Below are 22940 nucleotides of genomic sequence, written 5' to 3'. Positions count from 1 at the left end.
GCTGTCAAAATTATTGCGTTAACGGGCAGTAATTAATTTTTTTTTTTTAATTAATCACGTTAAAATATTTGACGCAATTAACGCACATGCTCCGCTCAAACAGATTAAAATGACAGCAATGTAATGTCCGCTTGTTACTTGTTTTTTGGTGTTTGGCGCCCTCTGCTGGCGCTTCGGTCCAAATGATTTTATGGGTTTAAGCACAATGAGAGAGCATGGTGTAATTATTGACATCAACAATGGCGAGCTACTAGTTTTATTTTTAGATTGAAAATGTTACAAATTTTAATAAAAAAGAAAACATTAAGAGGGGATTTAATATAACATTTCTATAACTTGTACTAACATTTATCTTTTAAGAACTACAAGTCTTTCTATCCATGGATCGCTTTAAGAGAATGTTAATAATGTTAATGCCATCTTGTTGATTTATTGTTATAATAAACAAATACAGTACTTATGTACCGTATGTTGAATGTATATATTCGTCTTGTGTCTTATCTTTCCATTCCAACAATAATTTACAGAAAAATATGGCATATTTTATAGATGGTTTGAATTGCGATTAATTACGATTAATTCATTTTTAAGCTGTAATTAACTCGATTAAAAATTTTAATCGTTTGACAGCCCTAGTTAAAACACATCTTGTTTGTATCATTTCTAATCAATTACAGTGGTGTTTAAAGATAAGAGTTGTTCTAATATCTAATCGAATTCAATATGTATTTTCATGAACCTGACTGTATGACATAAATGTAGCACCACTTTGGAAAAAGAACATACCAACAAACAAACATGGTGGTAGTATGCTTTGCTTATTCAGGACCTGGAAAAGTTGTTGTGCTTTATGGGACTGTTACCATAGCATCCTAAAGGAGAATGTATGTCCTTTAGTTTGTGACCTAAAGATTTTGGAGTGGCTTAGATGAATTCCAACTTCAATTTGACTTGAATTTGTTTGAAATGCTGTTTATTAATTTTAAAAGGCTAGGCTGTTCATGGAAAAAAAAAAAAAAAAAAAAACTCTCCAGTTTCGCTGAATTAAATGCTCATTGCCAGTTATAGAATTCAGATGTTGCTTCTGAGTGTGATTAAAACACCATTAAAAGGTTAAGGAGTGATTTTTTTTTCACAAAGTCTCAGGTATTTTTGAAAAGTATTTTTTTCTCTAGTAAGAAAAAAATACAATGTAAAAATTGTACAGGAGGCAAATACATTATCCTGGAAAAAAATAACATTTGGCATCTTACATTATAAGCCTTCAGCAGTCAACGTATACGGTATAGCACATAATAAGAATTTATGAAAGGGGGGGATCATTTCAATTCAATTAAACATACATTGTAATATTTTTCTCAGGTAAGTGTTTTTATACCTCTAATAAGGCAAGAAGTATTGTACAAAAGTAAATATTACCATTCTCGGTCAAATCAGGCACACCTAACCCTCATTTTGTCCAAGTCAGAAATTAAAACCTCATTTTCCAAATAAATACCAGGATAACTCACCGCAGTGCATTTTGCAGTCAATCCCATGGGGTGTTGGCTCATTTTTCCATGTGTACAAACGCATTGGGGCATGTACCTTTTCTTTCTGAGATAATTGGCTGTAGCTGTCTGTAAATACTTGGTTTAAATCATAACCCCTCCCTTATCAGCAGCTCACCAGTCCTGCCTGCTGAACAAGGAAAGAGAGTGTTAGAGCAAAAGTCAGAATTTTAATGTTGCATTTAAAAAGCACCGGTTTAAAGAGTGGAATCTTGAAATGTTCAATCAATTACCTCAGGGAATATTTTTGCCCCAGAAAACATCTAAACCAGACTTACTTGCCTTCTGAATGTTTCCAGCGTCTAAAATCTGTTTTCATTTTGCCGTTTACTGATTTATTTTGTTTGTCTTGCAGACTAAGCAAAAACAAGAATTGCTCTTGATTTTTACGAGTGTCAATAATTGCTCTTTAATCGTGCAACAACTCTCAACCGGGGAACCACAATTTTATTTATTTTTAATGAAATGTAAGTTTTAAATGAGCAGTGATTCCCAAACTCATTACACATTATATCAACCAATTAAACTTTACTTAAATAGCACTATTCATACAAGAACTGATTCAGGGTGTCCCTGCTAGTTAGCTTCGATTGGCTCCAGCACCCCCCACCCAACTCAAAGACGACAGCTGATGGCTGCGGTTGATCAGCCGATTTAAGACACAGTGGTTACATTGCTAGTGTTTTTAGTGTTAGTGTTTATTTGCGATGAGTGTAACCAAGCAAGTGAAGTTGATTCAATTCAATTCATGATCTAAAAAAGGTAACTCCTCACCCAGCATTTCTTGAGGAGTTATCAGCAGGACTCATTTTAATGCAACAAATACGATTTTTAATTTACAGCATTATTTTTTGCATTATCCTTACTAGTCTAAAAATATGGGTCGGCATCAGATTGGTCTCGGTTCGGTAGCGGCAAAACATATCTTTAAAAAATCGGGCCGTTAGAAAATAACTATTGGAACATCCCTAGAATGGAGCACGGTTTCGGAAAAGACAATGACAAATGACAACTCAAACTAAGTGCCTCTTTGTAATATGATTTAATTGAGTTCGTCAAACTCATTTTTATCAAATACAGCCAAAATAAAATTAGTACTTTAACTGACCTGAACTTATTTAGATTTGTATAACTCAAATTAATATATTTACTTAATATACATTTAGAAAAGTAATCTGCTGACTTCAGAAGTGGTTCAAACAAAGTAGCACATGTACTAGTACAACAATAATACAAGTACAATATTTGCAAAGTCTAAGGCATGGTATAACCAGCTCCAATTAAACATGAAACCTTACCATAAAGTGCAATATGTAACGCCTGCAAACACATATTAAATATATATGTACAACACACATGTAGAAGTACAAAACAGAACCTGAAAAACATTTAAATTTCTTTGAGTCTAGTCAGTCTATCCATATGCTCTCAATCACGATTTCCACGTCCTCTGGCTCCTCATGTCCATCTCTTCTGATTGTGTAAATCCCCATGACTGTGGTGTCGATGGCCCTGTCTGCATCCTCAGCAGCAGATGACTGAACATAGAAAACAAATTTAAGTAAAACGCTAAACAACAAACAGAAAATCATACACAAAATATACACTCACCGGCCACTTTATTAGGTACACTTGTCCAACTGCTCGTTAACACTTAATTTCTAATCAGCCAATCACATGACAGCAACTCGGTGCATTTAGGCATGTAGACATGGTTTAAGGGAATCTCCTGCGGTTCAAAACGAGCATCAGTATGGGGAAGAAAGGTGATTTGAGTGACTTTGAACGTGGCATGGTTGTTGGTGCCAGAAGGGATGGTCTGAGTATTTCAGAAACTGCTGATCTACTGGGATTTTCACGCACAACCATCTCTAGGGTTTACAGAGAATGGCCCGAAAAAGAAAAAATATCCAGTGAGCGGCAGTTCTGTGGGCGGAAATGCCTTGTTGATGCCAGAGGTCAGAGGAGAATGGCCAGACTGGTTCGAGCTGATAGAAAGGCAACAGTGACTCAAATAACCACCCGTTACAACCAAGGTAGACAGAAGAGTATCTCTGAACGCACAGTACATCGAACTTTGAGGCAGATGGGCTACAGCAGCAGAAGACCACGCCGGATGCCACTCCTTTCAGCTAAGAACAGGAAACTGAGGCTACAGTTTGCACAAGCTCATCGAAATTGGACAATAGAAGATTGGAAAAACGTTGCCTGGTCTGATGTGTCTCGATTTCTGCTGCGACATTCGGATGGTAGGGTCAGAATTTGGCATCAAAAACATGAAAGCATGGATCCATCCTGCCTTGTATCAACGGTTCATGATGGTGGTGGTGGTGTAATGGTGTGGGGAATCTTTTCTTGGCACTCTTTGGGCCCCTTGGTACCAATTGAGCATCGTTGGAACGCCACAGCCTACCTGAGTATTGTTGCTGACCATGTCCATCCCTTTATGACCATAATGTACCCAACTTCTGATGGCTACTTTCAGCAGGATAATGCGCCATGTCATAAAGCTGGAATCATCTCAGACTGGTTTCTTGAACATGACAATGAGTTCACTGTACTCAAATGGCCTCCACAGTCACCAGATCGCAATCCAATAGAGCATCTTTGGGATGTGGTGGAACGGGAGATTCGCATCATGGATGTGCAGCCGACAAATCTGCACCAACTGTGTGATGCCATCATGTCAATATGGACCAAACTCTCTGAGGAATGCTTCCAGCACCTTGTTGAATCTATGCCACAAAGAACTGAGGCAGTTCTGAAGGCAAAAGGGGGTCCAACCCGTTACTAGCATGGTGTACCTAATAAAGTGGCCGGTGAATGTAAATGCACAGTTACATTTAGCCCCACTATATAATAGATTATGCTAGGTGCAAGAGTACCGATGCCATTTGTCGCATTCCACAATTCATATAAACTCTCCCTCGTGTATTTTAACTAGCTAGCTAGCAAGCCCGCAATGTCTGACTTCACTGACGGTGAAATTTGTCTCACAGTCTTTTCACAGCAAGTTTTTAAAAATATTACACTACACGTACTCACCAATGAGCGGGATTACAGCACCTTTACAGCACCTATGAGCGTCTATGTAAAGTATAACCCCGCAGCAGTGCCGAAAGAAGTTGTCGGTGAAAAAGCAAGTCCAGACCGGGATGAACAGAGGTTGAGCGCGCGTTGCATTGCACATGCGCAATGGGCGGTCGCAATTCAAATGAAACCCATTCGTTTTGAGTTCTGAATGTGAAGATGAAACTATTACGTTAACACTATTAAATGTACATATATTTCGTATTTAATAGATTTGTTTTAGCAAATCAAACAAAAATTTAATGTGTCACATCAAAGAACAACTTGTATAAGTTTTTTTGAGTGGAAACACCACTAATTTTGCTACTGAAAGTCCAACCTGCATCAGAGTTAACATATCATTAACCTGCATCAGAGTTAGCGTAACATTAAACTTGCTAACCGTCAAAACGACTACGGTCAGGCCAGAATCCACATGGAACAAGGAAGTCAAGCTAGCCATCCCTTATTTAGATTATTATTTTTATCATGTGCATTGCGGTAATATCGTCCCTACCAATGTTGAGATTAAATTTACGCCCTTGGTGGGGTAAGATTTTGGTAGCAACTTGATGTTTTTTTTTTCTTTTCAACATGACACCTTTAAAAAACGATATCTCGATTCTTGACAGGAGCATATCGATAACCTTTTGGGATACAAAGTATCACGATATATCACCATTTCAATATTTTGTCACCCCCCTAATCCCTTTATTACGCAGTAATTGTTCATATAGAGTTTCAGTTCTGAGTTTGGGAGATTATGAATGACAAGATCCTAGATGGGAAATAAACGGTGAAAAAAATGTGTTGGCCGGAAAGGTGTGCATATGATGACCGTGAGCTCCTTGCTATAGGACCAAACTGTTGTTTTTTTCCCCTCTCAATATTTTTCCTGGGCGTGCACATTTTGCAGCGCGCCAAACGATGAAGACATTCTTCTTCAATACAACAGCAGCCAAGGACGAGCATCAGCTGATCGAGGGAGAGCAGGAGAGAGGAAGTTACCTCCTCTCGCCATCTCCATCACTGCCACCACCTTCATCATCATCGGCTTTGAGTCCATGTCGGTGAAGATGATGTTGCGCTAACGAGCAGCGGGAGGAGCGCTTGAGCAAGAGGTGTATTTGGAAGTTGAATACGCTGAGGAGACCTATGTATGTTCGGATTTCGTCTCTTTTCCCTTCGCCAATGCAAAAGGAAATATGCAGCGAAGCGTTTCCCTCCTCTACACCAGTTTACTGGGGATGTGCTTGGCTTCAAGCGCAAGTTTCCCAAGTAACATCAATATAGGTAAGAATGGCGCGCGCGCGCGATTCAATGAAAGCCTTTGTCTCCTCCCAAAATGATGGCTCTATTCCTCTATCCTGGAGTGAGTCCCATTATTTCACATTTAATTCATCATGACGATTTGTGTTTGTTACTCAACAGGAGGATTGTTCCCCACCGAGTCCCATGAATATGAAGTGTTTCGCTTCGCCCTGTCACACCACCAGGACATCCCTAAACTGGTGCCGCAGGTCGATATGGTCAAGATGGGAAATAGTTTTTCCATGACGTATGCCTGTGAGTATGAATGCATTGTCGCCATCTCCATGTTTGTGGTTGATCTTCAAAACTGTTTGCGCAGAGCAAAAATGGCCATTAAGCCGTGTGTGTGCGATTGAGTGGCTCGGAACTGTTGCGTGGGGGCTTATTTTCTCCAACATCTCGCTGCGTAAACGCGGCGCGCTTCGGCGCTCCAGTGAGGTCAACCTCTGCAGAGGAACGGGAGAGCATGCTCCACATTATGTTCAAATACTTTGGTCATGCTCCAACAGGCTGCCCTTGATCTTTAATGGACACAAATTGCAGTAGAAACAATGCTTTCAAATCAAGATGCACATGATTATCCTTTTAATTTTTATTATAGACTTACAATATAATATACAGGAAATGCAACAAATACATCAACTTTATGCTCTAATCTTTGGAATACGAGAAAACAATCTGAGTGATTTGGACTGAGGTCTAAAATTACGTGGAATTATTCCGGTGCCATTTTTTTTTTTTTTTAATCAAGATAATAGCAGGGCAGTCAGAGCAGTAGGGATGGTATTCTCATGTGGCTGTTAATGTGTGTCATAATGCCAGTCAGAGAACAAGTGAATGCCTCAGAGATACAAAGGAAATGTCACACTAAATTGCTTCCTCATTGTTACCCTACATTTAGCCATCCTTTGTATACTGACAATTTTGTTTCCTCTTTTGAGGCTTCTTGACAGAGTATCAAATTATGTCCCACACAAACTACAGTGCACTTGCATTATTTTAAAGCATGTTCCACTGCATCAACTAGGATACTGTACGTTAGCTCCAAGTGTTGCAGGTTGGAAAGTACGATGTTACGTGGATTTCCATTAACTGGTTGTGAAACTTGAGTAATGTTGAAGTTAGCTTGATGATGGCAATGATTTGTTTGAATTGAATTCTCTATACGGGTTGGATAGGGACACCCGTGTTAACCGCACAGCGTACACACAGTTAAAAATCATAACAATGTGACAGTATCACTGAGGAATTCATTAAAAAAACTGAAACAATTAATGTTAAAAGATTTGATTTATTGTATTGTCTGATCTGTCTTTTGTTAGTTATTACTTACATCACAACTTTATTTTTTTCCACATTCATTTTGGGGTGATTCTTACTGGGGCACAATAATGACAAATATGGAGCTCATGGAACTAGGGCATGACTGTGTAATTAAAAGTAAGCAACTGAAACATTGATGATTTTGCTCCTAGAATGGATGTAATTTTAATAAGAAGGCCATGGAATGGAGGGATATTCACAAAAATGCTTACAAATCAAAAAGAAATTCATGTCTGTATTTGAGACTTTGTCAAGTGTTGCCAAGGGCACATTGTGTAATTTGCGATGTATTGATTGAGAATGCTGAAACCTTATCTTGTTGTTTAATTGCACCATTATACAAATAACATTTATCATGTTTATTTTTAGTGGTATATTTACAGCGAGGAGCAGAAGTATTTGCTCCTCTTGTGATTTTACAAGTTCAAACACTTAGAAAATAGGTAGCGGTCTCAAATGTCAATGCATTTCCACTTATAGAGACATAATCTTTAAAAAAAAAAAAAATCCAAAACTCACATTGTATGATTTTTCAAATAATTTATTTTTAATTTACTGGGGTTCATAAATACTTGTGTTTGTACCCCTGAAAAAAATCAGTGCTAATATTTTGTGCAGAAGCCTTTGTTTGAAATTACAGAGGTCAGACGCTTTCTGAAGTTTCAGCTCCATCCAAAGATTTTCTATTGGATTGTGGTCTGGAGACTGGCAAGACCACTCCGAACCTTGATATGGATTTTATGCACCCACTCCTTGGTCAGCTTGGCTGTGTGCTTCAGATTATTGTTATGTTGCAAGATACATCCACGACTCATCTTCAAGTCTCTGACTGAGGGCTCAGGTTTGTGGAGCTCAACATTTTTTTCTCTGGTGTCTTTCGAAAGCTTCGAAAGGGTCTCGCCCAATGTAGCAGTTGCATTATAACTGACTGTGGGGTGCACAGTTGACAATTATGAGCTCAAACGGGTGGTGGGTGAGTGGTTACTTATGGGGTAAAGGTGGACTAACTCTTTGAGAGTCATAATTATTGCTGATTCTCTGAGGTACAAATACTTACAGTATGAACCCCAGTAAATTACAAAAAAAAAAAAAAAAAATCAGACAATGTGAGTTCTGTGATTTTTTTTAGATTATGTCTCTATAAGTGGAAATGAATCTGAGATTGACATTTTCAGACCTCTACCTATTTTCAAGTGGGTGAACCAAATCACAAGGGGTGCAAATACTTCTCCTGACTGTATGTGTGTAGCTTACAAAATTTGTGTTAGCAAATTCTTTAATGATGGTGTCGTGGTATGTCACCTGATTTGAGGGCAGGCCACAAGGCATCAGTTCCACTCAATTATGGAGTCAATGTGAGAGTAAATGGTTACGTTTGTCCATGATCACTTTTTGACTGACTAGTGACCATTAGAGGTGAGAATCTTAAGGCACCTAACAATTCGCTTACAATTTAGAGGCTACGATTCGATTATAAATCGATTATTGATGCCCCCCTCCCCCCAGCTATTGCCGTATTTTTCGTACTGCAAGTCGCACCTAAGTATAAGTCGCAACAGCCATAAAATGCCCAGCGAAGAGGAAAAAAAGCATATATAAGTCGCACCGGAGTATAAGTCGCATTTTTTGGGGAAATTTACTTGATAAAACATAGAACAGATATGTCATCTTGAAAGGCAGTTTAATACAAAAATATGATAGAGAACAACATGCTGAATAAGTGTACAGTGTACAGTGCATGAACAACGAAATGCGAACATACTGTCCTCACAAGGACGCTACGGCTCGGTCCTGGCTATAGACCCCAATCACCAACGTCACACAATCACGTGATCGCTGTATTGTGCCGCCATGTTGTCCGTCATTGTGTGTCTGTATTGTCATCGATCGTAGTTTCTAAAGGTGGATTCACTTGCAAATTATGGAAGCCCCGGTGCTTTCAGGCGCTGTAAACTCATTGGATGAGTTGCATAAAAGCCGTTATTTGGAAAAGCTTCGGTCGATCCAGTCGCCAGATCCATATTTGATGCCCAAACCGATGTTTCCTCCCGTCCGGTCCCGTCCCGTGAGTCAGAGCTCGTCCTGAGACCACAAAATTTCCAATCATACTGTACTCCAGTTTATGTCACGATGAGGAGTCGGGTACCCAAAATCGGCACCGGCCCGAATATAAACCAACATTTGGTCAGCTGAGCGTCACCGTTGTCACGAATGTAAAATGAAACTTAATCGACAACGGACCGGAGTGTGCCGAAAAATAGCTGCCCCGCGTGAAATATCCTCCCTGACGGGAGCGCTTATTTATAACGCTTTATTGACGTGACAACATCAAATGTTTTCATGCACGCCTTAAAATAACAGATTTACGACTGTAAAATCAGTTTTAAATAATTAAATTACACAAAATATTAGTACTGTATTTTAGTAACAAATCGTGGACTGGGCCACTTAAACATCTTTGAACATAAATGTATTAGTCTACTGCTTTTTACGACCATATCCCAATGACAATCACACAGGTATGACATTTATTACTTCAAGCAGAGTAAAATAATACATATTCACAGTACAAGAAAGTCGTTTCCGTGTGGGCGCTCCCGTCAGTGGGGACATTTCACGCAGAGCGGCTATTTTTCGGCACAACACCTGTTGTAGCGCTCACCTTCTTGCTGCGCCACGGTGGCGACGAGTTTCGTAGTCTCCGTCTGATGATGTCTGCGATCGTGTTGGCATCATATTGATGTTTTCGCTGCTGTCTAACGGCTGTTGACACAAACACATCATGGACCGAGATAAAACAAACCGTGATGCTTTCAAGATTTGCCCTTTTAACAATGGGCACACAGCAACTACTAAAATGACCGTTTATCTTCTCTGTTATTGCAACCAACCGCCACACATTGTCGGGAAGGTTTTTGGGTTCGTTTACCAGGCGGCATTCCTTAGACAAGCAGAAAAATATGCAGTAATAGGAGGAATGTAGGTAGCGGTAATATGTAAACACGATGAGCTGACGGACAATATATAATATATAAAATATGGCGGCTCCAGGCAGGGGGGCGGAGTTGTGACGTCACGTGATTGGGGTCTATACAGCAAGCTAAACTCCGAAATGACGATGCTGGATGTCCGTATAATTTGCTGAATCAATTTCGTCCACGATACCAAACAGGTTCGCATCAACGTAAATAAATGATAATTAGGTGCTATTACAGCAATGACAAAAACGGTTAGCATGCATTCGCTAGCATTAGCACATCGTTCAAACAACCACACTACTGGCTCTAAGTGTCCGATCGCGGGTGGAAAACACACAACAACAACAGAAAAGATGATCCACACAGGCATTGCCTCTGTAGAGATATTTTACAAGCATAAACAATGAACGTAGGTTCGCAGCCGTGTCTCTCTCTCTCTCGCTCGCCCACTCGCTCAGACAGAGACGCTGCGTAGCTGTTTGTCTTCTTCTGTCGTGTGAGCGCTCTTCTTCGCGTAAACAAGTGCGAGTGCGCCCCAACGTGGGCGTGAAAGCGCCACAAACTAAAAGCATGCATTTCAATATAAAAAAGTCAATGATACAATTGAACACACATTGCCAAAGGCAGAACGCGAATGTGGCCATAGCTATTGAGAGTTATTCAGATAACTATAGCATAAAAAACATGCTAACAAGTTTACCAAACTATCAGTGTTACTCCAAAACACAAAAATAACATGTGAAATGATATCATAATGAGTTAATAATTTCACACATAAGTCGCTCCTGAGTATAAGTCGCACCCCCAGCCAAACTATGAAAAAAACTTCGATTTATAGTCCGAAAAATACGGTAGTTGCTTTTAAAGTTTCGTACAGTAGTTCCAAAATTTTTCAAAAGTCCTCTCAGGCTAAACCAAACTACTATTTCAGTGTCAAGTTAACAGATCAAAATAGTAAATAAAATACTCAAGTCCCCATTCCGGATCAGCATCTTTAAACTACATTCAATTAATTTAATTTTCTGAATCAACCGTTAAAGTTGTTAAAAATCGCTCCTGTTATTCCATAATTTCCCTTCTGTCTTCTTTTGACGTGTGAAAGTTTTAAAACTGTTTCATCATTTAAAGATAGATTCAAGTCAAGATTTTGCCGATTTAGGAGTGTTTTAGATAAAAAGTTAATTCGGTTCGCTACAACAGAGCCTTCCAGAGAAGTCTACTGCTTTAAGATGGCGGCTGTTTACTGATGCCGGCAAGTCTGTCATTTTGCATCTAGCTCTATATATATGTTATAGCTACCGTAGCATTATGTGACCGTATGTTTGTAGCAACTACCAACTGGGCGTTGTTTGTAGCGGCTGTCGGCCGCAGTCAGGTATTATTGTTTTTTATCTAGTAGCATGAGTTGAACATGATATTTAATCTCGGTCCGTTTCTCATTGCGTCCCTAAGACCGCGCTGACTGTGTTGTAGTTCCGCTTTACCTGGTATAATTAAATAATTGGAATTTGGATGTTTGTGAATCGTTCTCGAGTCTTCCACGGCCGGATCGCAAATAATCTAAGAATCAGAAATTTCGCACACCTCTAGTGACCATCCTGGCTCTTTCCTGATGTCAGCTGGGATAAGCTCCACCACCCCGCACCCTTGTAAAAGATAACCTTTGATGAAAATTGAAATTTTGTCACACTGCCACTCTGAAGTGATAAAAAGACATTTGTGTCTTGCTCTACTCTACCATTGTGTCATGTCGCTGTCGTTAATAAACCCAATGGATTGATGCATGCGCGTTGGGTTCCAATTTGTACTCGTTACATTTTTGATGCCCCCCACCCCCTCAAAAAATTGTACTATGCGTAACTGAACAAAACTAGTAACAGCCTTTTAAGAAACCGTTGTATTCAGTTCCTTATAATGCCAGTCCTCAAGCCCGTAACCCCCAGGATCACATTTTTAGCGTTATAAAAACCGATTTATAGCATCCATCAGTACCGAAGAATGAGCCGTTTTTCCTCCATCAGTTCTCTATGCACTACTATCAAATCTAACACATTTTTTTCTTGATGTGACACTTCAGTCCGTGACTATAGCCTCGACCATGCTAAAAGTATGTGACTGATAGTAAAAACACCACTTCTTGTCTAATACAGCTTTTCACTGTGAATTCTATAGCAATGTGTTAGCGTCATGAGTGAAAGCAGAAAAGAAGTCTTTTCCTGGGTTTCTATTTAACGTGCCTAAATAGATGAGCGTGTGTGTTTGTATCTCAGTGCCCATTCTGACATCTGTGTAGGATGTCGTGAGTGAGTGACAGTTCATAGCAGGAAAGTGCCCACGGGCTCTTAGGGTGCATAAGCGTGAAAAGCACTGGGTGAATGAGCCCTTGTGCACAGGGCATGAATAGAAGCTCCGGATGAGGGTGATACTCATCAGCTGGCTCCGATGACTCGCCACTTCCTCGAGAGGCGATCCCTCCTATTGCACACACTCACACGAATGCACACGCATACACATACATACTCGCTGGCACCTGCCTTGAAAGACAGAGCCAGGAGTTAATCCTTACTGTCTCACTATTTTGCAACCTACTATTGGACACTACTCCGGTAAAATAGCAGAGCTTGACACCCTGCAGTCCGTAAATTAGAGAACTGTCCCTGTGCAACTGTCCACGTGCAAAAACGTATCAAATGAGAGGAACATAAAATAACATGCTGAAAAGAAAGAGTTTATGGTACACTGTGTGATTGAAGTATTGTTCACTTACACTGATTTGTTGGGTCTGTTAACGTAGCATAGCCTACAAACACACACTGTTAGGCCATAACGCACACATATAGACAAGTTTCTTGAGCGAAATATGGGCAGTGCCATCTTGGACAACGTCTGCCTCAAACTTCCGGTTTAGAAAAAAAACTCATGAGTTCCGACTGAAGTTAGTAGTGTGTTGACAAGGTAAAACTGTGAAATCAAGCCAGAGGAACCCCTGGAATCTCCAAAAATGGATTCAGCACGACGTAGATGAGAGCTGAGATGAGGTTGGATGATTGTTCATATGACTTTGTTGATCATTCGTAGACAAAATTATAACAACCTGTCGGCCAGTGTTGATGTGAGGTATAGATTGATGCGCCTGCCACTTGAGTGACCAAAATGGGGTGAAATTACAAATTATATTACAGAAGGGCTGACACGGATTTTGTTGTTACAAGGAAATACTACAAGTTATGTGCACATAAACAAAAAATAGTATGTAATTCTTTTTTTTAATTGCAGATATTGATCGCAATAAAACATTCCATTTCTTGTTTTATTTCAAATGATTGGTGCATGTGCAAAACAGGTCAAGAAATCACAATTTATAAAATTATTGGGAAAATAGCATACGAGAATGTGACATCAGACAGCAGCGCTCCGGAGCCTCGCCAAACTTTCTCCCGACATTATGGCCTCCAATGGGCTTTCTCCCGTTGTCCTCAGTAATTCCAGTTCCAATAGCGTATCTTAAAGTTGCTGCAGTTACAAACCTCGTAGTTGGATCTTGGGATCGAGCTGACGGTCTGCTGTGAGCCACCCTTTCCAGCCCCAGCCTCTCGGCCCGGGTAGAATGACGTAGTCTCGATATACTAGTATGTCCATCAACGTATAGTAAGTGTTGCTCTGAGGCACATCAATATCTTTAATGTATCAATATCAATATCTTTCCTTGCCTAACACTGTTTTCCACCTGTAAACAAACGAAAAAACTTGTAACACTTACATTTACGTGGTGCCATCCAACACGTACTGATTAGCAACAGGCTAGCAGCAGCAGCAGTAGTTATAGTAAAAATTATTAAACTTCATAATTACAATCATCATCATAATATCATTAGCAAAGGCAAAAAGTCATTTCATACGCCAGGTTTTACGTTTCGTATTTTTGTAGCACATACCTTCCATAACACAGCGGCAGCATGACTACAAGAACGCCCGGGTCCCACGATACATGTACAGCCTGCAGTTTTGACGTCTCCTCCGGTGTTACCAGCACCCATGGTTTGTGGTACAGAGCACTGAGGCACTGGCTTGGTTCACATGTACAGCCTGCAGGTTTGACGTCTCCTCCGGTGTTACCAGCACCCATGGTTTGTGGTATGGAGCATTGAGGCACGGTTCTACATCCGCCTTCATGAAGACAAAATTCCCGTGCTCGTGTATGAGGACACATCTAACTTTACGGCTGTGCAGGTACTGGAATGCCTCGGAGCTATTCAGGTTCCTGATGGCGTTTCCATCCACTGCCCTAGAGTCAATAAAATACGGTAATATTTTACTTGTGGTCACCCTTGGCCACTTCTTTATGTTGACTTCCTATGTCGAGATGGCAGAGGGATACGGTATTTCCAAATAGTTTTTTTTCAGGGTTTTTAGTGAGTGATGCCACTCCAGCGCTATTGAAGTCAATGGTAAAAAAATTGAAAATGAAAGTTGCGGGCAGACAGTCATAAGGAAGTAAAGCGGAAGTACCTCGAAAACTTGTCTATACAATGAATTAAATGACTGAAACTTGCTATATTCTTTATAATTGCTTAGGCTTCTCTGTTTAAATCATGCTGATAAATTGAGCAGGTGGGACCACCTTTTCCCACAACCATTCTTATATTCTATTTTGTTTTGTTATCTTCACATTTTACCGTATTGGCCCGAATATAAGACAGCCCTGATTATAAGACGACGCCCTCTTTTTCAAGATTCAAGTTTGAAAAAAGACTTTTTTGGACACCAAATTAATTTCTATACAGAAAATAATTACAGTACATCCGAAACAAATGATTATAACAATATATTTGAGAGAAAAAGCATGTTATTTTGCCTCATTCAAATCTTAATATCTGAACATTTAAATATGTAAACTATAAGTGCAATCACATTTGTAAATGAATGGCTTCTGGTTTTTGAAATGTAAATAAACCAATCTATTGTGATAAAACAACAAAATTGCAATAACTGCATTAACCATCAAAGTGAAGTCTAACTGTAACTGTAGTCTTGAAACAAATCTGAATAAAGAAGAACATTGCAATAAATTGCCGTAATGCAAACTGGTTAAACTTGAGAGTAGCTGAGATCTGTCATGACAGAACATCGCTTCAATGATATCTGGCGCCATCTAGCGTCCTGAAAGGGGAGAGTAGCTGAGATCTGTCATGACAGAACATCGCTTCAATGATATCTGGCGCCATCTAGCGTCGTGAATGGGTATAATGTCTAGACCGCAAATTAAAGACAACCCCCTCTTTTTCAGTCCTATTTCAATGCAAAAAAAACCACCGTCTTATATTTGGGCCAATACGGTAATTGGGATTCTCAGCACGATATTTTCAAAGGTTTTAGTTGTTGAAATTGGAATGTTTCTCGAATTTGGTCATTTTTCACAGACTGAAGCCCTGTCAAGTCTCCACTCAAGTGGTAGTCGTTGTTTTTGTGGACACGAACTTTGAAGTTGTACTCCTTCGTTATTTGTGAAATTTGGTAGCTATGTAGCATGGGCCAGTAACTATCGATCCTCGGAGCCTGATGTTTTTATTTTTCGAATTAGGTCTGTTTAATGAATTGTAAACTTATTGGTGCCTGTATTGCATGTAGGTTACGCATTAGCCAGTAGAGGGTATAGACTAGTAGAAAGTCTTATACTATACTAGTAGATTTACTTCAGTGGTTCAAAATAACTGCTCGGGGTCTGCATGTACATGAGAATATTAGTCACTGTTCCCCTCAGTTAGGTATCACATTACCATAATCTGCTATTGACTTGGTTTATAATAAGGACGAACTGAGTCGCAAGCTTCAAATCCTCTGCAGGCTCATGCTTTCATGATCGACTTTTCTCTTTGATATCAGTGTGTGTGCACGCATATGACAGAAAGAGAGAGCGTGAGAGGGGTTGTGTTGGGGGGGGATTAACACAACTCTTTAGCTATTTTAAGGTAATAAGCCCAGTTTTTAAATGACAGGATATAGCACCAGGTGCCAAGCTATAACGGCGCTATTTAAAACGTACATTTAGCTTCAGGGTTACTAATGTGACTTTGATTTTGTGTCCAGTTCATTCATTGTGGAAATAAACCTGTTGTATAGACTAATTAGTGTTGATGGAAAAGACTATTTGTACTGTTGCTGTGATGCAAGAAGCAGTGTATCATTGAGTCTCTGAGGCAAGCTCAAAGGGAACTGGAAAAGGACCTACGAGGCAGCCATGATCAATGATTCCTGCCAAGGCAATCAATATAGAATTAAGGGCGGGTATGCCCCTCCTGGAATAAACCGATCAAGCAGTATTGTGGCAAGATTGGATGTGTGTAGGTCTTGTCAAGGAGAGACTGTGAAAGGTTGAAAGGTCATGTCAAGAGGTGATTGTCAACAGATGGAAAATCACAGTAGTCGTGCTTTTTGTCTGAAGCAGAAGTGGAAATATCCACACAGGATAGCAAAAAATTAATGTAACATTACTTCAATCACCACCCTCTGAAAAATATATTAAAATCTCAAAAATACCTATTTTTAAACTACCTTGTATTTGATCTGATATACATTTGATATAGTTAATATTGTTTTTTATAGTTTATACTTTGGACACGGTTTTGATGTTGCTATGATACCCGAATTTTCCCTATGGGGGATTAGTAAAAGATTATCTTATCTCATCTTATTTTAAACTTAAAAATATTCAGACTAAGTATACAGTGGCCTGAAAAAGCATCTGAACCTTTTGGAATTTCTCACATTTCTGCATAAAATCACCATCAAATGTGATCTATCTTTGTCAAAATCACATATTATGCAAACAATGACAGAAGGGGGAAAATAAGTAAATGAACCATCACATTTAATATTTTGTGCCACACCCCCTTTGGCAGTAATAACTTAAACCGGACGCTTCCTGTAGCTGCAGACCAGTCTGGCACATCGATCAGGACTAATCTTGGCCTATTCTTCTCTACAAAACTGCTGTAGTTCAGTCAGATTCCTGGGATGTCTGGCATGAATCGCTGTCTTTAGGTCATGCCACAGAATATTTTATTTACTTTTGTGTTTTGGATCATTGTCTTGTTGCAGCATCCATCCTCTTTTTAGCTTTAACTGTCTGACAGATGGCCTCAGGTTTTCCTGCAAAACATCCTGATAAACTTTTTAATTCATTCTTCCATTAATTATTGCAAGTTGTCCAGTTCCTGACTTAGCAAAACAGCCCCAAATAATGATGCTCCCTCCGCCAAGCTTCACAGTAGGGATGAGGTGATGATGTTGGTGAGCTGTTCCATTTTTCCTCCACACATGACGTTGTGTGTTACTCCCAAACAATTCAACTTTGGTTCATCAGTCCACAAAATATTTTGCCAAAACCTCTGTGGAGTCATCTTTGGTGGACGGCAACTCCTTGGTAGAGAAGCAACAGTGCCAAACTCTCTCCATTTGTAGACAACTTCTCTGACTGTTGATTGATGAACATCCAGACTTTTAGAGATGGTTTTGTATTCTTTCCCAGCTTTATACAAATCAACAATCCTCAATCACAGCTCCTCAGACAGCTCTTTTGACCAAGCCATGATGCACATTAGACAATGCTTTAGCAAAGCACAGATGACGAGAAATTAGTCTTTTAATCTGCCGGTTAGCCACGCCTACCATTACAGTGCTCTAGCGTCCCCAACAGGTGGATGACGTCAGCGGGACACTGGGCTCATCGGTTTTACTATTCAGCACATTGAGGGGGAATTATTCAGAACGAGGAAAACGTGACGAAGCAAGCCGCAAAATGTCATTGTTTCAGTCTCTACTCCAATATTTTTACAGGATATTCTTTGTATCCAATTATTTTTCCCCAATAGCTCAATAAATGGCTTGAGAAGGACCAGTCAGCCCGTCGAGGGGGAACTATTCACAACGAGGAAAACGCAATGAAGAGAGCTGCAAAATGTTGTTGTTTCCTTCTCTTTACTTCAATATTTTTACAGGATATTCTTTTTATCCAAGTATTTTCCCCAATTGCTAAATAAATGGCATGGTCATGAAAAATAACAGTCTTGTGCTAAATGGAATATGAAACAATAAAAATGCTCTTATTCAGGATGACATGGCAAAATTACTCCAAAATTACTACTTACTGTCGCACCTCCCGAACAATATTTTATGACACCTAAATCGGACATATGTCATTTCCCTTCCCTGGCTTCGGAGAATGTAAACAAACCAAGAGGCGTGACAGCTAGCCGACATGCTAACCCGAACCGAGTGATGTTTCAAAGTCTTCAAAGCGGAAAATCACACATAACTAGCTCGGATTATTTGACATGACGACTGGGTTGTCGATTGTCTTCGCGGATCGGCAAACTGCCCGGCGGAGAGCAATTTACAGCTCGTTCCCCGGAGGAGGGCGGCTGCAGTTGTTGTGCAGCTAACGTGCAGCTAATGTGCACGAGGAGAGGTTTTTACATGCCTATCAATGATCAAACGTAAGTAATCCTTTATTTAAAGAAAGTTTGTAGTGTTTACTTTGTAATCGCTGTATTCGTATTTGACATAATACAAAACAAGATGTTTACTCACTTCCTCGTAAGTCCAATGGTCCCACAGTAGCAGGGCTTGTTATGGCCAATATCTGCGGTGAATGGGAACTTTTTGAAACTCCAAAAAGGTGCACACGCCTCTCCCTTATACAGCAAGATTTTTCTGCAGCCGTTTGGCCGCCGTGATGCAAAAAATAAACGTATTAATCCGCAAAATCAGCTGAATCCTTAGTCCTCATACACAACAGTACGGCTGTATAGTGAAGAGGACGCCTTCATCCGTACACATCACAGCGCCCTCCTCCTCAATGCAAGATCAAAGCCGGAAGTCACTCATTTTCATGGCGCGGGATTCAAAAAACTAAATAAATATAGCGATCGCTTCCACACACATCCAAGCGGTCCATATCATTCAGGAGCATAAAATACCGCGTGTATTATGGAATAAACATGCTTTTTCGTGTCACATGCACTTTAAGTCTCCTTAGGTAGAGGGTTCACTTACTTGTTTTTCCCCCTTCTGTCATTGCTTGCATGCTATCCTCATTAAAATATTGAAAACCTATATATACAGTGCCTTGCAAAAGTATTCGGCCCCCTTGAATCTTGCAACCTTTCGCCACATTTCAGGCTTCAAACATAAAGATATGAAATTGAATTTTTTTGTCAAGAATCAACAACAAGTGGGACACAATCGTGAAGTGGAACAACATTTATTGGGTAATTTAAACTTTTTTAACAAATAAATAACTGAAAAGTGGGGCGTGCAATATTATTCGGCCCCTTTACTTTCAGTGCAGCAAACTCACTCCAGAAGTTCAGTGAGGATCTCTGAATGATCCAATGTTGTCCTAAATGACCGATGATGATAAATAGAATCCACCTGTGTGTAATCAAGTCTCCGTATAAATGCACCTGCTCTGTGATAGTCTTAGGGTTCTGTTTAAAGTGCAGAGAGCATTATGAAAACCAAGGAACACACCAGGCAGGTCCGAGATACTGTTGTGGAGAAGTTTAAAGCCGGATTTGGATACAAAAAAAATTCCCAAGCTTTAAACATCTCAAGGAGCACTGTGCAAGCCATCATATTGAAATGGAAGGAGCATCAGTCCACTGCAAATCTACCAAGACCCGGCCGTCCTTCCAAACTTTCTTCTCAAACAAGGAGAAAACTGATCAGAGATGCAGCCAAGAGGCCCATGATCACTCTGGATGAACTGCAGAGATTTACAGCTGAGGTGGGAGAGTCTGTCCATAGGACAACAATCAGTCATACACTGCACAAATCTGGCCTTTATGGAAGAGTGGCAAGAAGAAAGCCATTTCTCAAAGATATCCATAAAAAGTCTCGTTTAAAGTTTGCCACAAGCCACCTGGGAGACACACCAAACATGTGGAAGAAGGTGCTCTGGTCAGATGAAACCAAAATTGAACTTTTTGGCCACAATGCAAAACGATATGTTTGGCGTAAAAGCAACAGAGCTCATCACCCTGAACACACCATCCCCACTGTCAAACATGGTGGTGGCAGCATCATGGTTTGGGCCTGCTTTTCTTCAGCAGGGACAGGGAAGATGGTTAAAATTGACGGGAAGATGGATGCAGCCAAATACAGGAACATTCTGGAAGAAAACCTGTTGGTATCTGCACAAGACCTGAGACTGGGACGGAGATTTATCTTCCAACAGGACAATGATCCAAAACATAAAGCCAAATCTACAGTGGAATGGTTAAAAAATAAACGTATCCAGGTGTTAGAATGGCCAATTCAAAGTCCAGACCTGAATCCAATCGAGAATCTGTGAAAAGAGCTGAAGACTGCTGTTCACAAACACTCTCCATCCAACCTCACTGAGCTCGAGCTGTTTTGCAAGGAAGAATGGGCAAGAATGTCAGTCTCTCGATGTGCAAAACTGATAGAAACATACCCCAAGCGACTTGCAGCTGTAATTGGAGCAAAAGGTGGCGCAACAAAGTATTAACGCAAGGGGGCCGAATAATATTGCACGCCCCACTTTTCAGTTTTTTATTTGTTAAAAAAGTTTAAATTATCCAATAAATTTTGTTGCACTTCACGACTGTGTCCCACTTGTTGTTGATTCTTGACAAAAAATTAAAATTGTATATCTTTATGTTTGAAGCCTGAAATGTGGCGAAAGGTTGCAAGGTTCAAGGGGGCCGAATACTTTTGCAAGGCACTGTATGTGGGTGGTTTTAGTTACAGCAGACACTGTGATTACATCTGCGTGATTTTGACAAAGATCAGATGACATTCGATGGTGATTTTATGCAGAAATGTGAGAAATTCCAAAAGGTTCACTTTTTCATACCACCCTACAATAAAAGAGAAGTCAATGTCGCACTGTGTATTCTAACAGTGCTTTACCATGCAAATAATTTTAATGGTACCTCTACTTACGGACTGCTTTACATATGGAGTTTTCAGGTAATGACACAAATCGACACGAAAATAATGCCTTTTGTCACAAAAGAAATTTCAGGTTACGAAAGCCAAAAACACAGAATGGGTTGCTACTTGCAGGCCCCAAAGTTTACTAAACGTAACATACATATAGCTGGTCTGCCATTGGCTATTTCCCAGCATCTTCCTGGCATCCAGTTGGCTCAGAAGGACCTCTACTGTATGTGTCCTCTTCATTCGCCCCTTGGGCCATGAGGTGTTCCGACTTATTTTTTTTACATCATGCACAACTCTTGTTTTATGTATGTGTATTTTTTACATGTTTTGATGTATTTTTATGCTTTAAAAAAGATTCATGTCTGAATTTGGTGGGAGGGTTGGAATGAATTAGGGATTTTACATGGAAAATGCGTCTCTATTTACAAAATTTTCAGGTTACGAGACTACTTCCAGAACCAATTAATTTCGTAAGTAGAGGTACTAGTGTACACTGAATTATCATTATTTGGAAGGGGGCATCAATGAGAAGTCAAATACTGTTGTAGTCTACTATTTTAATGCTTGAAGCATCAAATAGAATGCAGGAATGGACACAGTGTTGTTTTTATCGCATTACTCTGTTGATTCTATTGTTTATTTGGTTTGTCATATCATGTGCTCCGTAGAGCGGATTGATATACGTAGCTGTGGCTGTTTCGAAAGTATTATTTGAATAAACTGACGTCATCTATTTGTCAGAGAAACAAACGAACCAAATAATGGCAAATAGTAATAAATTATTGATTTCAGTTCAGAACAAATCTTGTGAATATGCAACATAACATGAACCAAATAATTGGATTTTTCTATTTTTTCTAAATCTGCTGCTGTAAAATAATAATCAGAGGAAATTTTGAATCACTTTTACACGGGTTGTTAAATACTCTAGTTAAATAACCTACATTGGCAAGGTTTGTGGCCTCTTTAAATGAACAAGAACAGTTCAGCAATTGTCATCTTTTCTGTTTATTATGACTGAGTCACTGCAGTCATTGCTCAACAAGCAGCAATATTTCATATAGTAAATTACAGCAGTCAAGTTAATACATTGTTTATTTCAAACATCCATCATAACATCTTACAAACCAGAACCAAAGTGTTTATCTTATTGTATTTATTTATTTTTGAATATATTAGACTCTACACGATATGAATTGTATTGAACATAAATCAAATATGTTTTCTTGTGTGGGTCAACAAGCAATTAACATATTCTTTTTTTATCATGCAGATTTGCAGTGACTACTTAATTACAATCTGTACAAGCATCTGTATAAAGAATTCACCAGTCACGCACGTGTACATGAAAACAATAGCTAACAAGAGATTGGGCAGATGTGTTTAATGTATTATTCAGTCCAACACACCCAAAGCAAACACTCAATGGAATTATGAATTGAAATATGCAACAATAAGCCATGGAAAACTAGCACTATTAACAACTGTAATGCATAATACTCATGTGGGGGAAAGGAATAAAGAAGTGATGATCTCACTTTTATTTGGGTGTTTTTAGCTACACTACATGACATTTTTAACCCCACCTTCAGGGTTTAAGGCAAGTACTTACAGACTAAGTTTGGAAATACTGCAAGTGTTGAGAAGAAGGTTAAGCTGTGGGAGAGCCTTGGGGTGATGTATTATATTGTGTTGCTTGTCTGTCAGATAGTGAGGTGCAGCTTAGGTGACTGACATCTGC

At 39.6% G+C, this 22940-nt stretch overlaps 1 protein-coding gene across 6 annotated transcripts in view; it reads left to right on the top strand.

Annotated features, from left to right (window-relative positions):
* Positions 1-5538: 5538 nt before the first annotated feature.
* The window catches only part of gria1a (glutamate receptor, ionotropic, AMPA 1a), a 143232-nt gene continuing 125830 nt past the window's right edge, over positions 5539-22940 (top strand). For 4 of the 6 annotated variants that reach the window (XR_009064754.1, XM_057849572.1, XM_057849574.1 and 1 more), the window contains exons 1-2: positions 5541-5912; positions 6051-6185. Coding sequence is in view for 5 of the 6 variants with exons in the window: in XM_057849572.1 (XP_057705555.1) it covers positions 5825-5912; positions 6051-6185 (223 nt within the window). In the remaining variant the exon portion in view is untranslated. Of the gene's footprint in view, positions 5913-6050; positions 6186-22940 lie in introns of all 6 variants that reach the window. The other 2 variants (XM_057849575.1, XM_057849573.1) reach the window with 2 other exon arrangements.

Source organism: Corythoichthys intestinalis, chromosome 11, assembly GCF_030265065.1.
Source record: "Corythoichthys intestinalis isolate RoL2023-P3 chromosome 11, ASM3026506v1, whole genome shotgun sequence".
NCBI lineage: Eukaryota > Metazoa > Chordata > Actinopteri > Syngnathiformes > Syngnathidae > Corythoichthys > Corythoichthys intestinalis.
Note: the sequence above shows the minus strand (reverse complement) of the source record. Positions and strands in the feature narration are given on the sequence as shown.